At 36.9% G+C, this 14,220-nt stretch overlaps 1 protein-coding gene across 1 annotated transcript in view; it reads left to right on the top strand.

The window, feature by feature from the left end:
* Positions 1 to 3,754: 3,754 nt before the first annotated feature.
* LOC110795446 (phenylalanine--tRNA ligase beta subunit, cytoplasmic-like) overlaps positions 3,755 to 14,220 on the top strand; it is a 29,114-nt gene continuing 18,648 nt past the window's right edge. Inside the window, exons 1-7 of the mRNA XM_022000461.2 lie at positions 3,755 to 3,960; positions 4,070 to 4,125; positions 4,215 to 4,315; positions 4,428 to 4,590; positions 4,670 to 4,782; positions 6,579 to 6,645; positions 10,167 to 10,208. Coding sequence (XP_021856153.2) covers positions 3,903 to 3,960; positions 4,070 to 4,125; positions 4,215 to 4,315; positions 4,428 to 4,590; positions 4,670 to 4,782; positions 6,579 to 6,645; positions 10,167 to 10,208 — 600 coding nt within the window. The 5' untranslated portion in view covers positions 3,755 to 3,902. The remainder of the gene's footprint in view (positions 3,961 to 4,069; positions 4,126 to 4,214; positions 4,316 to 4,427; positions 4,591 to 4,669; positions 4,783 to 6,578; positions 6,646 to 10,166; positions 10,209 to 14,220) is intronic.

Genomic DNA, 14,220 nt, shown 5'->3' with positions numbered 1-14,220 from the left:
CTATGATTCTCCAATATGCTTGATAAAATTTAGGCCCGAAACCATCCGACCCTGGTGCCTTAAGTGGGTTCATACTGAAAAAACTATCCTTTATTTCTTCATCTGAGAAGGGGGCAATGAGACTTTCTACTTCCGAATCGGTCACAAAGTGGGGTAAAAAATCTAAGTTGATAGTTCGTCCATTCTGCACAGCAGATTTGAACCTATCCTTGAAAGAGGCATGCAGAATTTTCTGAACATTATCTTGTCCCTCATCCCATTGATTTCCAGAATTTCTTAGTCTGTATATGTGGTTCCTGGCAGCTCTATGTTTCATAATTTGATGAAAAAATCTAGTATTTCTATCTCCTTGGTTTAACCAGGTTTTCTTTGCTGAATTCTTCCAGGTGTATTGCCTATGCATCAGGATTTTCTCCTGTTGCTTGAGCATTCTATGAAGGTGATTTTTCCATATAGGGTTGAAAGGTTGAGCTACCAACTTATCCTCAAGTTCTTGAATTTTATCCGCATTTATTATAAGTTGAGTAGTTTTGAAAGTATAACTATGCTTAGCCCATATTTTTAAATCAGTTTTGATGCCTACTGATTTAGATTTTATTCGGAAAAATCTCGATCCTTGGATATTAGTGTTCCATTTAGCTTTAATGATTTTGACTGGTTCTTCTTCTAAGATCCAAGAGTTTTGAAATTCAAACATTCTATTTATCGGTATTGCCCCTGAGTTGGTGTCAAAGAACATCGGAGCATGATCTGAACTTGTGAATGTACCGTATTTTACTGATGAGTTGGGAAATTTGTCAAAAAATCTATTGCTCGCAACAGCTCTATCTAAGCGTTGGTAAAGCCCGGGGTGGGATTGCGATTTCCAGGAAAAGGCTTGTTGGAGACAAGCAATATCCGAGGAATATGTACGCGTAAGGAAACGTGGGAGTCTGTGACATTGGTTGGGAGCAACTGGGTTACCCCCTATTTTATCCATAGGGTGTAATCGTTCATTAAAATCACCTACGAGAATCCATGGTAGATGTACATTCTCATAAAAGGTTGACATTGTTTCCCAGAAGGGATCTTTATCTATGCTTTGTGCTGGGAAATAAGCACCTGAGACTAATATTTGCTCGTTGGTTGGCTTATACAAAACATTAAGGTGGGCACATCTATCAACTAAAGTATAGTTTTGAACTAGAATAGAGTCATTGTTCCAACAGACCCAGATACCACCACTATGATTAATAGGATCAATAATTAGAGTTTTTTGAAAACGAAAACCTTTGGTTACATATTTGCTTGTGGTACTAGAAGTCATTGTCTCAAGAACAATTAAGATGTCAGGTTTAAAGGTAGTGACATAGTGATTAATGTCACCTATTGCTTGGAGTTTTTTGCCACCTTGAATATTCCATGTGAGGATTTTCATGAATAAAAGATGTACAAAACATAGGCCTTTAGCCCATAGAGTTCCATGCGGATCAAAGTCCGGTTCCAATGTTTTAAAACAAAGTCCAAAGCTACAAAATTTACAGAACCAGATACAAGTGGCCCTTTAGGCCCAAAAGAATTGGTAGTCAAGGAGACATAAACAATAACTGAGTAGAGAGCACCAAAGGTAGTGACTGTCGAACTGCAAGGAAACCAGAACCATCTTTGCAAGAGCTGCAACACAACATAACTAGCATCCATGCAGCTGAGAAAAATGTGCAGAAAAGATTGGATTAAACAACAGAACAAATACCAGTCCACTGTATAGGGAGCAACTGACCGAGGAGGGGTCCAAAGCGCAAGCTTAGACACAACCCAGGAGCTGGTAATCAAACTCATGAAATCCTCAGGTAGGAAATGGAGATTTACATCCTTAAGGTTGTTCATAAGCAGATCTTTGAATCCTATTCCAAAAAAGACTAACGTTTCTAAACCAAAAATATAAGAATTTTGACACCCAGGTTAAAATGCAAACCCCCGATTTAAAAAACCATTTCCAATAAGGAATGATAACCTTAGGCAATTCATATGCGGATATAATAATCCGATTCCAGGAAGGACATAAGTCCTTAGACAATTCCAATGCGGATCTTAAGATCCGGTTCCAAAAAAGAATAAAAAACTTGTGTCGTAACAAAGTCCAGTCCATATTATAATTACATGACCAACAAGGAAAGAAAACCAAATTACACAAATATTGAAAATATTGTTGCGAAGAGCAACTGCTATTCTTGTGACTAGCATGTTTGTTGAAGTCGAAGGAGTCTGGAAGGTAAAAAATGTGAGTATATATCCGGTTCCGATAAGGATAAAAATCCTTAGACAAGTGCCAATAACAGACCTTAACATAGTGATAATCAAGAGTCCACACAAGATCATGGCCAAAGGTAGTTAAAATACAAGTAAAACCCTCAGAACACAATATTGCATTAGAGTTCCAAAAACTCATCTTATTATAACATATCTTTAAAGGAGAAAACCAATAGTAACCTCGAGATTTATGAAAAAGACTGGGAAAAGAATTTAGTCTACAATAATGCACATAAATACTCTTCCAAGCCAAGCGGTATAAAAGGTAATGCACGCATAAGCAATTATGGTTCAGCCAATAAAAGTGGGGAACTACAACTAACAAACTTGGAGTTGAAACCTGTTTGATTCCGATAAGGGTGTAAACCCTTAGGTAATTCGAAATTGAAACATAAAATAAAACTAGACATTGCATATTTGAAAATTTACAAAGTCCAAACATATGGATAAACAGATACACCGATTCGAAGACAATCCGAACATTAAAGGAAATAGAGAGGCAAACATATGTATTATTGGAAGAACCAGACACATTCCAGTAAATAACATGAGCAATAAATATAGTAATGAGTAAATAAATAGGCCACCTAATAACATTAAACAAGAGATCTCATAAGAGGCATTGACATCAAACACCAAAGACCAAATAGTATTTCGAAGAAACTCATTTAGATCATAAAAATAGGCAACAAAAATTGACCAATTTAGAGATAAAGTTCCGACGAATAGAGCACGTACGGAATTGGTAAGGAGCAATAACATAGAAGTTGAGTGTTCTTCAGTAACAACCATCAGATAAATCCAACCCAAAGAACATATATAATTAACTAGAAATAAGAACAACAACCAATTAAAATCGGTACTAGAAGGAGGCTTATAGATTGCATGACAAATATACGAAACAATCCATCTTAGATTAGGAGTAAACTCTCTTAGAGCATGGTGAAAATCATCATAGATTTCATTACGGAGTGGCCAATTTATAGAAATTAATCTTTGGCCAAATAAAAAGGGGTTAGCGCACTTACCTGAGTGCGGATAGGGATGCGGTTGTGGACACGACTCGACACCCTCTACGGAGGACCTCCGATCAGATCTTTGAACATAGAGCTTCAAACACACGCGACGAGCAGAGGCAATCGTACAACAATGGTGAGCACGGTTGTGGTACTTTATGGAAGCAAGGAAGAGTAAATCAGAGGGGGAGACGGAAGAACTGCTATGCAGTTGGGCGGCTGGGGCTTTAGGGTTCTTAGGTTTTCTTTCTCTTTCTCTTTCTCTTTCTCTCTCTAGAGTTCTTTTGGCATCTCATGTTTCTCATGTACAGCAATGTAATCATGGCAATACTTATATTACCATTCACAATACTATGTATATAACAAGTTAGCAGCACTTTTACATATTTATTTAAGGGTGGACTATCTTTTCAAACTTTTTTTTAGTGTGGGTATAGACAACCTCTAGAATGCCAGCCCAGAAGTAACCCTCGCTCTCTTTACTGCAGTGCTGCCTGGCCCTGTATCTCTGTCTCTCACACACACACTGACACACATAAGCTCGAATTTTACACCCAGCTATCTACGAAAGAGGAGAGAGAAAGAGCACGAGCCGCCATGCCTACTGTTAGCGTTGGTAGGGACCGGCTTTTCGACGCTCTACGCAAAACCTATGGTAAACTTGCGAAACCTTCTCTTCAATACTGTCAATATTATTAATGTCGATTGATTTTATTACCAGCAATTCCAACTCTGGACTACATTTCAATTCTTTCATTTTTCAGAAGATGAAGAATACCAAGATCTTTGCTTTAGGTTCGGCATTGAGCTCGATGAAATAGTAAGTTGCAATTTGTTGATTTTTACTACTTTTTGGGGTTAATTTTTTCAATTGTTTGATTTCTTCTGTGAAATTGAATGATGAATTAGACAACGGAGAAGGCAATAATTCGGAAAGAAAAGCATATAGAAGACGACGGGCCGACGGATGACGAAGAAGTTATCTACAAAATTGATGTGCCTGCGAATAGGTAATCCTGATCAAGTTAAGCAACTGTATTCTGTATTGTTTGCTTGAAATTAAGGTGGTTTTGAAAATACAATGTACTCGTGTTAAGTATACTATATTGTTTTCTTTTTAAGGTATGATTTGCTTTGTCTGGAGGGTATTTCACAGGCCCTTCTTGTTTTCGAAGAGCGTGAAGAAATTCCATCATTCACGCTCTCTGATGTTACTCATCAATCCATGTTGAAAATGTATGTGAAATCAAGTTTCCCAAGAAAGGACATGGGTGTGGAACCAGAGGTATAAGGCTATCAAATCCTTTGTTTGACATTGATTTATGCAGTTATGAGGAAGTGCTTTTATTGGGTTTCATTTGCAGTTATCAATCCGGCCATTTGTTGTTTGTGCTGTTCTAAGAGGTATTACTTTCGACGAAGCAAGATATAACAGCTTCATTGATCTTCAAGATAGGTTACATCAGAACATATGTCGGTAAGTTTCCTTGATTTCTATTTTCCGTAGACCTTTTCTGACAAATTCAATATACATACCGTATCAGTGCTGGTATGGTAGACGTAGACACTGCAGAAGAGACAATGAGAAAACAAAAGAAAATTAGAGATGAGGGATATTTCCATTTACCCATTGCCAAACTCATTTGAATTTGAATTTGAATTTGAATTTGAATTTGAATTTGAATAGCATGACTACTTAGAACTTACTAAAATAGAATTCACAGAAAGTTTCAAAGGGTTTTCAGTTAGGCTTTTGTTGCCCTCTATAAATGTCATTACATCTATCATTTTTTCATCCAGGACTGTTTTATGATTTTTTGAAGTCCAAAACAAAAATTTTGAAGAATTTTTTGTAGCATCTGTATAGACATGGGTAAATAATAAATATACTCCGTAATCATTAGAGCCGCCTTTTCACCTTCTAGCTCCTTACCCTTGGGATATTTTCTCTTTGACCCTTGGGTTAATAGTTGCACACAGAATGCTTTTTGTACTACTTCACCTACCTTCCATGTGGAATGCCCAGTTTTCACATTTGTAAAAGGCTAAAAGTAGTTAATAAAGGTGGTGAAGAGGGGACTCAAGTACTTGAAGTCTTGAACCCATGACTCCATTATTTGAAGGTTGAATATTTTACCACCGATCTATGAATAAATAATGTCAAAATTATTTCAATCTTAATTACTCATTTACGTCTGCAATACATATAAGTATATAACACCGCTATCAACAACCAAATGTAAGATCACAATGAAAAGAGTAACGTATACATTTTGCATCTCGATTTATGCCCGTTTAGTCGTTTACTTAGTTTAAAAAGGCGCAAGGCGCACTAAGGCGCACAAGGGTCATGGAGCCTAGGCGCAAGGCGCAAGGCTCAGGCGCGTGCCTTTTGGATACAAGGCGCACATAATTTTCTAATAAAACTTGAAATTTGGTATAGAAAAAATGAACACAATTTATACTCAAAACACCATATTTCTATTGGAGTGCCATATTTTCTTGTCGATTCATAAGAATTGCGTGATCCTGTCGATGGAGTGCCAGAATTAGAACCTTCTATGGTAATTACAAGCTGGAAATATGAAAATTAACTCATATTATGCTATTTCCACTACCCAAAAAGCTAAGGTTGTAGAGATATGACCGTTGATAGGTCACATGGGGTGCGTTTGTATCATTAAAAAGAGAAAAAAAATGTAAATAAAAGATCCACATCATCCTACTGCGCCTGAAGACTGAAGGCGCACAAGGCGCTGTGCCTTGCGCCTTACCTAAGGCGCACAAAGGCGCACGAAGGCGCGCGCCTGGTTGACATCAGTGAGCCTGGAGAGCTCAAGGAGCCTGAAGGCGCCTGCCTCTAGGCGCGCTTTTTTAAACTAAGGTCGTTTATATTTACATTTGAAAGCCAACTGTTTATTGGTTGTAAAGTTACATTTGTGCACAAGCCTAGTACGAGCGTGTATGAATTTTTTTTAAGAGATGACTAAAAACTTTTGACATTCACATTTTGAACGACGTGTTTTTATTAGAAAGATATAGGGTTGGGTAAGCGTTTAATGTGTGGTAGTTCTTTGATTATTACAAAAAAGCAATTTTAAGAAGAATAAGAAAAAATATTTGAAATGCTTGACATCTTGGCATGTTGTGTTAATATGTTTATTGTAGCTAATAGTGTGGATAACCACGATAGTTGCAACATGTCAGTAAGAGACCAAATGCTGTTGTTATCTTTGGAAAAATGGAGAGTTTATATCTATATTCTTTTTACAGCCGAAGAACCTTGGTAGCTATTGGGACTCACGACTTGGACACTATTCAAGGCCCTTTCTCTTATGAGGTATAAAATAATACTCCCCCTGTTTCTTATTAGATGACACAATTGGATTTTGACACTATTCACACAAGCTCCTTTACTTCCTTTTGTGATTTATACTTGAGAAAAAACATAGTCATGTGGGGTCTTACTAGATTCGTTTCAATAGATAATTTTAAAATATCAACTTTTTATAAATTTTCTTATCCATAATTGAAGATATTAATTGTGTCATCTAAAAAAGAACGGAGGAAGTATGTCTCACCAATGCTATATGATAGCCAGTGTAACATTATTCAAACAATTTTTTGTTTAAGTTGTGTTTTAGTTGATTTTGGATTATGTGTTACGGTGACTACAAAGTTATCATGTTCTCATGTTTTCCCATGTATTTCCGTAAGCATTTTTTTTTGGCTAAGGGTCTTTACTTGGATTATACATGTTACTGCCTAATGATTGCTCAAACTTTTCCTGTTTTTCGTAGGTAGTTCAATGCATGCTTGGTAGAATTCTCGAGTGAATATATAAGTGTGTAAGTTGGGATGTAAATGGTGCCAGGAGGCACGGTTGCTAAGAAATGGTCGTGTAAATACGAATGCATGCTTGATAGAATTCTCGAGTAAATATATAAGTGTGTAAGTTGGGATGTAAATGGTGCGAGGAGGCACGGTTGCTAAGAAATGGTCGTGTAAATACCAATTTGATCCGAATTACCTGAACTTTAGCCGAAACTAGGTAACCTCATTTTGACACGAACCAAAATTGAACGACAAGACTTGAAAATAAAAATGACGTATTAATTTATTTTACAAGATAAATTAACTGATAATAAACCCAAATTTGATCCAATCTACTCCAGCCAAATGATTCGTTACCTGATTATGACTTGAATTGAATTGAACCAACTGTATCCAATCTGAGCGATTCATTTTCCACCTTTACACCAACAAGTTAGAAGTAAATCTCTCTTGCTTGTTCATGTGCTAGGGAAATGAGTGGTGTTTGTTTGTCCATGGTCCTTTCTACTTTCCGTTGCCTTAGATTGATCTTGAGTTTTGTGTGCTCCTAGTTGGATTTCTTTGGTTGTGGTCCTTTCTACTTCCTGCTCCTTTCTGGTTTGATTGGTGACAATGACGATCTCCTACGACGATTCATGTTAGCCGACCCCAAAACATTTTGGGACTAAGGCTTTGTTTTTGTTGTTGTTTGGTTCGTATCTGATAATACTTGTAATCTCATATACTTGTAGTCTTGTATACAAGAACAAGAGGACCTACAACTTTTCCTTTGTAGAAAATAATCGGTTTTTGGGTATTGACTTCTTCAAATGTAATGTATGGCCCTTTCTAATTTCCATTTCCTTATTCTATGACATTGGGGATCTTGGGTTTTTTGTGCTCCTAGTTGGATTTCTTTGTTTGTGATTCTTATGTCATATACACAAAAACAAGAGGAAACACATATGTTCCTTTGTAGAAAGGAGTGGGTTTTTTGTGTATTGACTTCTGCAAATGTGATATGATTTATCTTTAATTTTTGTTGATCCTTAAATCTTAATTTACTTTGTGAGTTGGAGAGGACCATAATGTGGCTCTGACATTGGATATTTTTATCTACCTTTTCAGTTTTAACAACGTAAAGAGAAGTGCCCTAATTTAATGCTGTTTCTAAGTTTTACTTTTGGGGTGAGTTATTACTAGTTTGGATCTTCTCACTTTCTTACGATTTGGATCTGCTCCCTTTCTTACGAGCATGGAGTTATTACTAGTTTGGATCTGCTCCCTTTCTTCGAGCATGGAGTTATTAGTATTACTACTTTGGATCTGCTCCCTTTCTTAAGAGCATGGAGTTATTACTAGTTTGGATTTGCTCTCTTCTTAAGAGCATGAATTGTACATAAATTTGAAGTAAGGTTTTAAGTTATGAGAATGATTGGGAACTTAAAGTTATAAAAGTTATTGACGAGAAAGTTAAATATTTGGAATGCTCAAGGTTGCGTAAGTTAGGCTCAGAAATAAAAGAGACTATTTCGAATAGCAATTTTGGTCTTCAATAGGAATGCGTTCTTCTTTGACAACCTTTCAAAGATATGATGATGAAGGAGAAGAAAATTATGTGTTGCAAAATGAGAGATGGGGCCAAAGAAGGTTAATTTAAACTTAAAGCTATAGTATGATATAGTGAATTATAATAAGAGGAGAAAACTACATAGAAGATGAGTGAATATGGAGTAGGATGCCATTGCGGAAAGATTTTATGTTTTGGGTAATATTTGAGCAATGTTAGCAAGGGTTAAATTCCTGGATGGTTTGGAATGGTGTTTGATATGCAATGATGACGATGCCAATTCAAATAGATCCTCAATGCACGAAAATGAGTGTGCTATCTTTTGATCAAACTACTCTCAAAGATGTTTCATAATTTTTTGGGAATAGTGTTAATGGCAAATACGTTAATTCTAAGCTCATCCGCATTACTTAAATGCTTTGACCCTCCTTCTTGAGATGGTTGATACATTGAAGGCGGAGGCCTTATGGGCCACTGCTTATAATATCTTGATAAGTTGCTAAAGAATCTATCTACTGTTTAGTTTCAATAAATTTATGTGGTTGATCTTGTTTGGGGCAGTAGTATTTTCATCGTTGTACACTAGTGTAATGTACAAATTATGAAGATAATTTTATGTGCAAATATTATTTACTTACCCTAATTTTAAGTGAGGAAATTGTTATTTGATGCATGAACTAGTTAATTCTACTAAAAGTAGTCAACTGTTGAACATACTTGATATCGATTTGATATCAATTCTCTTTCCATGCTTCCACCTCCCTTTCCCCTTACCCTTACCTTGTTAAAAATAGAGGAAAACAGGGAGGGATAAAAATGGTGAGTGTTGTCTAAACCTTCTCATTGTTAATGTCTGTCAAACTAACATGTTGTAGAAAACAAGTTCTGACTTTTGTTGGTTTTCTTACAATTTGATTTACTTGGTTTTAGTTGATCTTGATTTATATGTTTGTTTTGTACACCCTCCGTCCCAATTTTGAGTGTCCACTTTCCTTTTTCATCCGTCCCAAGTTAGTTGGCCCCTTTCTATTTTTGGCGAAGATCCACTATTACTTTAGACCTTTAGTACTTCTCTCTTCCCACCACAAAAAGATAGGGTCTCATCACCTCCCATTCAATTAAAAAAATACCCCACTATCTTTCACTTTACGTACTTTTTTAATTAAATAATATTTGATAACCACACTTCACAACTCGACCTAAGACTATGTGCTATGATAAGTGCACACTCTAAGTTCGGACGGAGGGAGTAATATAATAATGTTGTCCTATTCTCTATCCATCAAATATAAAAACCATCAATTATATTGCGAGAAGGAATATTTTGAGATCAAGCATAAATTGTTTGAATTGTATAAAAATATATGTGTATATTCCACTTACAAAGACATTTTTTTGAAGGGAAGAGTGTAGCACTTTTAGACTTATTTATATTAATGAGTAATAATATTTATCGACTTCTTTTGACCTTGTCACAGGCTGCTTTGCCGTCGGAAATAAAATTTGTGCCTTTGAAACAGGTATGGTTTGAGATGTTTTATTTAATTATGTATTTACTTTTATTATAAGTACCAGGGTTACCTAATATGCCCCTCCCCCTGCGAACTCCGTATTAGTGCATTCGTGCCAATTCACAGTACAGTTGCGAGCCAATCGCTCCATTGCGCGAGCCCGTTCCTCTTACTTAGTGACCCTAGATCCAAAAACTATATCATAATTTCACCCAAAAAAAGTGTTCAAAATATTTGGGCTTTTGGTCTCCTTGGTGAGGCGAATCTCACGTTAGTTATCTTCGGATGGTCAGAAGATGGTCCGAGAGTATAAAGTCATGGCGGAAAAATGTCGGGGTGCGGTGGTGAGTGGTGAAGGTGAGGATTGTGGAGAGAGATAAATGTGGGGTGAAGAGCTGAAGAATATTAAAAAAAGTAAGTGGGTGGGGACTTAAATAGTAGACTGATTGAGGAACTTTAAGTGGTGTTTCGTGATTTTATCAAGAATATTTTCAAAAAGCAACTTTCTTTCCTCCCCAATTTTAGTTTTTGACAGCTAGCTTATTTCCCCCCTTTTTTTTATATCTTTCACCTCAGCCTATTAAATACGGAGTACTACTTTTTGGCCGATAACAAAGAATGACACGATTACTAATTAAAAGAATAAATTATTAACAAACATTTTAAAAATCCTTTTATGGAAGCGTATTATGCTCCCAATAACTGTTTTGCACAAAACCCCCAAACGTACTGGAATTGGCCAACTAGCATACTGCAAATTTGTACTCGTTCGGCGTACCTAAGCGTACTATGTATTAGGTAACCCTCATAAGTACCACATGTTTTGATCACGGAATTAGATTGGATACTTAATTTATGCTGAATGGCTGATTTATGTGTTCTATATGGCATGAGCTTTAATATCAAATGTTTGTATGGCGTAAAGCCAAATGAATGGAACATGGTGTGATCTAGTATTTTCGAAACACAAATTCTCCTTCCTTTGAATCGACTTTATGCGGTGTCCACTTCCCAAACACAGTTTATGTCAAATCATAAAAAAAATCTATTACCAATTTATCACCCCCTTAGGTTTCACTCCGTACCAAATGAGTTGTGAAGGATATAGGTCTGATCTCTGTGCATATACAACAATTTATGCTTTAAATAGTTAATAAGTTGGATTTTCTGTCCTTTTCTTTACTTAATTAGATGTGTAAATCACGACCAAAACAAAATATGTATATTTACGAGTAATTTGTTTCATGAAAGCATGTAAAAATCTTGTAATCTTGTCCGCCTGCATTGCTCAAAATCTTTTCTGTAATTACATTTTTGTGAGTAATTTGTTTCAAAAGAGTATGTAGATCTTGTAATCCTTGCGGATTTCTCAAAATTATGTTTTGTAATTGCCCAGGCTCCCTTGAAGATGTAAACATGAAAGTTCTTTTTAGGATGGTTGTATGTCTCTTTATGAGTCTGCAGGCCTCTGTGATTAGAAGGATCGATTGCGTGCTCGTGGAAGGGTTACTGTTATTTATTCACAACTCTGTAACTGTTGTAACATCCCTTTGTATATGTTTTTTCTCTTTTAAGCTCTAGATAGGGGTGGCTGACGGCTGAGAGGTTAGGGGACATCTTGATAGATTATTTTTGGTTTAGATTCGGGTATGGCGGCAAAGGTAACCTACTTTCTCGAGGTTGTCTGTAAAGAGGAGTGGGTTTCGGTAATTTGGCACCTAATGATCTCTTTAGTGAGAATTTGACTTCGGTGTTTCCTCTTAGAATTTCCTCTTTAGTGAGACTTTGACTTCGGTGTTTCCTCTTAGAGTTTGACTCTCCTAGAGTCCTATCGTGTAAGTGATTTACAACAGGTAAAGAGGAGTTGGTGGGATGTGTGAATAGGGATTGGTGCCTTCTAGTTCCTACAAAATCTCTTGTAATGTTGGAAGTTAATTGTTCAAGTGTTGTCAAAGGTTTTCCATTGTTCAGATAAAAGGTAAGTAATGGGACTCTTGTCAGCGGGTTTTGGAGTTTTCTTTTGTCAGTGTGCACCGTTCTTTATAATTTTTGGTGGAGGCATTAGGTTATCTAATGGAACTTCCATTCTGGAAGAATTCCCTTAACCGGCAATTATGAGCTTGCTTAATTTTTGAGTTCTCGAATCGGTTCCTTAACATGAATTCCCTTGACGGTTTGTTTCGTGATAGTTGTGTATTTTTGTGTAATTCCTACAAACATTTAATATTAAAGCTCACGCCATATTGATTATGCCGTGCAGTTTTAAATCTGATTTATTCACCAACAGCACATGCTAATTGCACTAGAGGTTCCTATGATCAATTTTCCCTTCTTGACCTCGATTGGATGGTTAAGGTCCCTATGTAATGTAGATTTGACCAGCAATAAAGCATGGTTTTATTTAGCGGTCAGAAGGCACCATTGCTCAAAATACTCATAATAACTCCCTTTTGTTTTGAGATAGTACTTTATATTGTACTTCATTTTCTTCTTCAAATACTACCTTGTAAGTCAATGTCTTTTACGAAAAAAGTCAATATCGTGGGACTTTGACCTTACTACCCCCTTCTTTCCTTATTTCTTTTCTGTCACTTCCACACCATATCCCCCCCCCCCCCCCTTCTGTTTTCTTCCATTTACTCTTTGCAGTATGCTGTAAACCAGTTTGTCTCCTTACTTTTCAACCACCACCATGCAACGTTCCAGCTCCCCTCCCCTTTTCTCGCCTGCCCCGTCCCTGCTCCATCCCATACTCTTTTTAGTATTTTCTCAACTCTTCTTCTCATCTCATTGATACCTTTTTTGTTTTGTGCCGTATGCTAATTTGTTTTAGATGTCCCGTCCTTGCCCTCCCCCCTGGAAAGCTCAACCTGATATATTTCCATATGTCTATAAGGTGATAGAAGCAAACTGAAGCAACTAAGGATGTAAAGGATTATAATTGCTGTGGGGGTTCAGTGAGTATCTGAATTCTGAAATGTGACTAGGACCAAGAAATGTGCGCTAGTATAGCTATTATCTTGGAGGGGGTGTGTTTAAGGTTACTTTGCAACTTAGTTAAAGTGTTGGTTTTAGCTTGGTTGTCAAATGTGCGGAACTGAACGGCGGGGTGGGTTGGGGGAGGGGGGTGAGGGAAAGGATCTTTGATGTAGGGTCTTTTAGTAAATTAAAAACGGTTTTTTCAGAATTGCCCCTCAGTTTTCACGAAATTCACCGAATACCCCCGACTTTTCAAAATTCACCAAATACCCCTAATATTCAATATAATTCACCAAATACTCTCAATGACTTCATCATCCCCTAATTAACCCAGTTAGCCTCTAACTAACTCATATTATATTATTTTTCTTTCTTTTTGTCTCCCTCTTCCTTGTTCCCTTTCTTCTTCTTTCTCTTTCCATCACCACCACCACCGACCATGGCCCTGCCGGACCAAGTCGTCGCCGCCACCTACCTTCCCGCCGCCGTCTTGTCTTCCTACCCTAATTTCTCTCCTTACCTTCCCCTGATTTCTCTCTCCTCTCCACAGACAAAACCAATTGAAACTTTAGAATTTTCCTTTTTTTCTTTTACGCACCGTCGTGGTTTCTTCTGCGGAAATTCTACGACTCCTCTACACCTCCGCCCTGAAGAGAAAATTTAATCAAGTTAAATATAGATGATTAAAGAACCAAAGATAAGTCCTGCAAATCCAAAAACTTTTTCTTTGGTGTAGTTGAAATTCACGGTTTTTTTTTTTAAAGAACAAGCTATCTTGGCCGTTAATGGCAGCCATTGTAAGGTGTTTTTCGACGAGTTTTCAGCTACTAAATCTGACCCGTTAGTGTAGGATGCTGTAGGTTGAATTTAGGATTGGTTAATTAAAGAGACCCCTTTGTTTATGGACTTCTTCCCAGCTTACTGTGGAGACCGTTCAAATCGGAGATAGAGATAGCAGGTTATTTAAATTATTATAAGAGCAACCAAATTTGTGAAGCCTAGCTTCCTTCTGACATGAATTGATGATTTGCCAACTGACATT

Source organism: Spinacia oleracea, chromosome 5, assembly GCF_020520425.1.
Source record: "Spinacia oleracea cultivar Varoflay chromosome 5, BTI_SOV_V1, whole genome shotgun sequence".
Lineage (NCBI taxonomy): Eukaryota > Viridiplantae > Streptophyta > Magnoliopsida > Caryophyllales > Amaranthaceae > Spinacia > Spinacia oleracea.
This window is presented reverse-complemented; position numbering and strand designations above follow the sequence as displayed.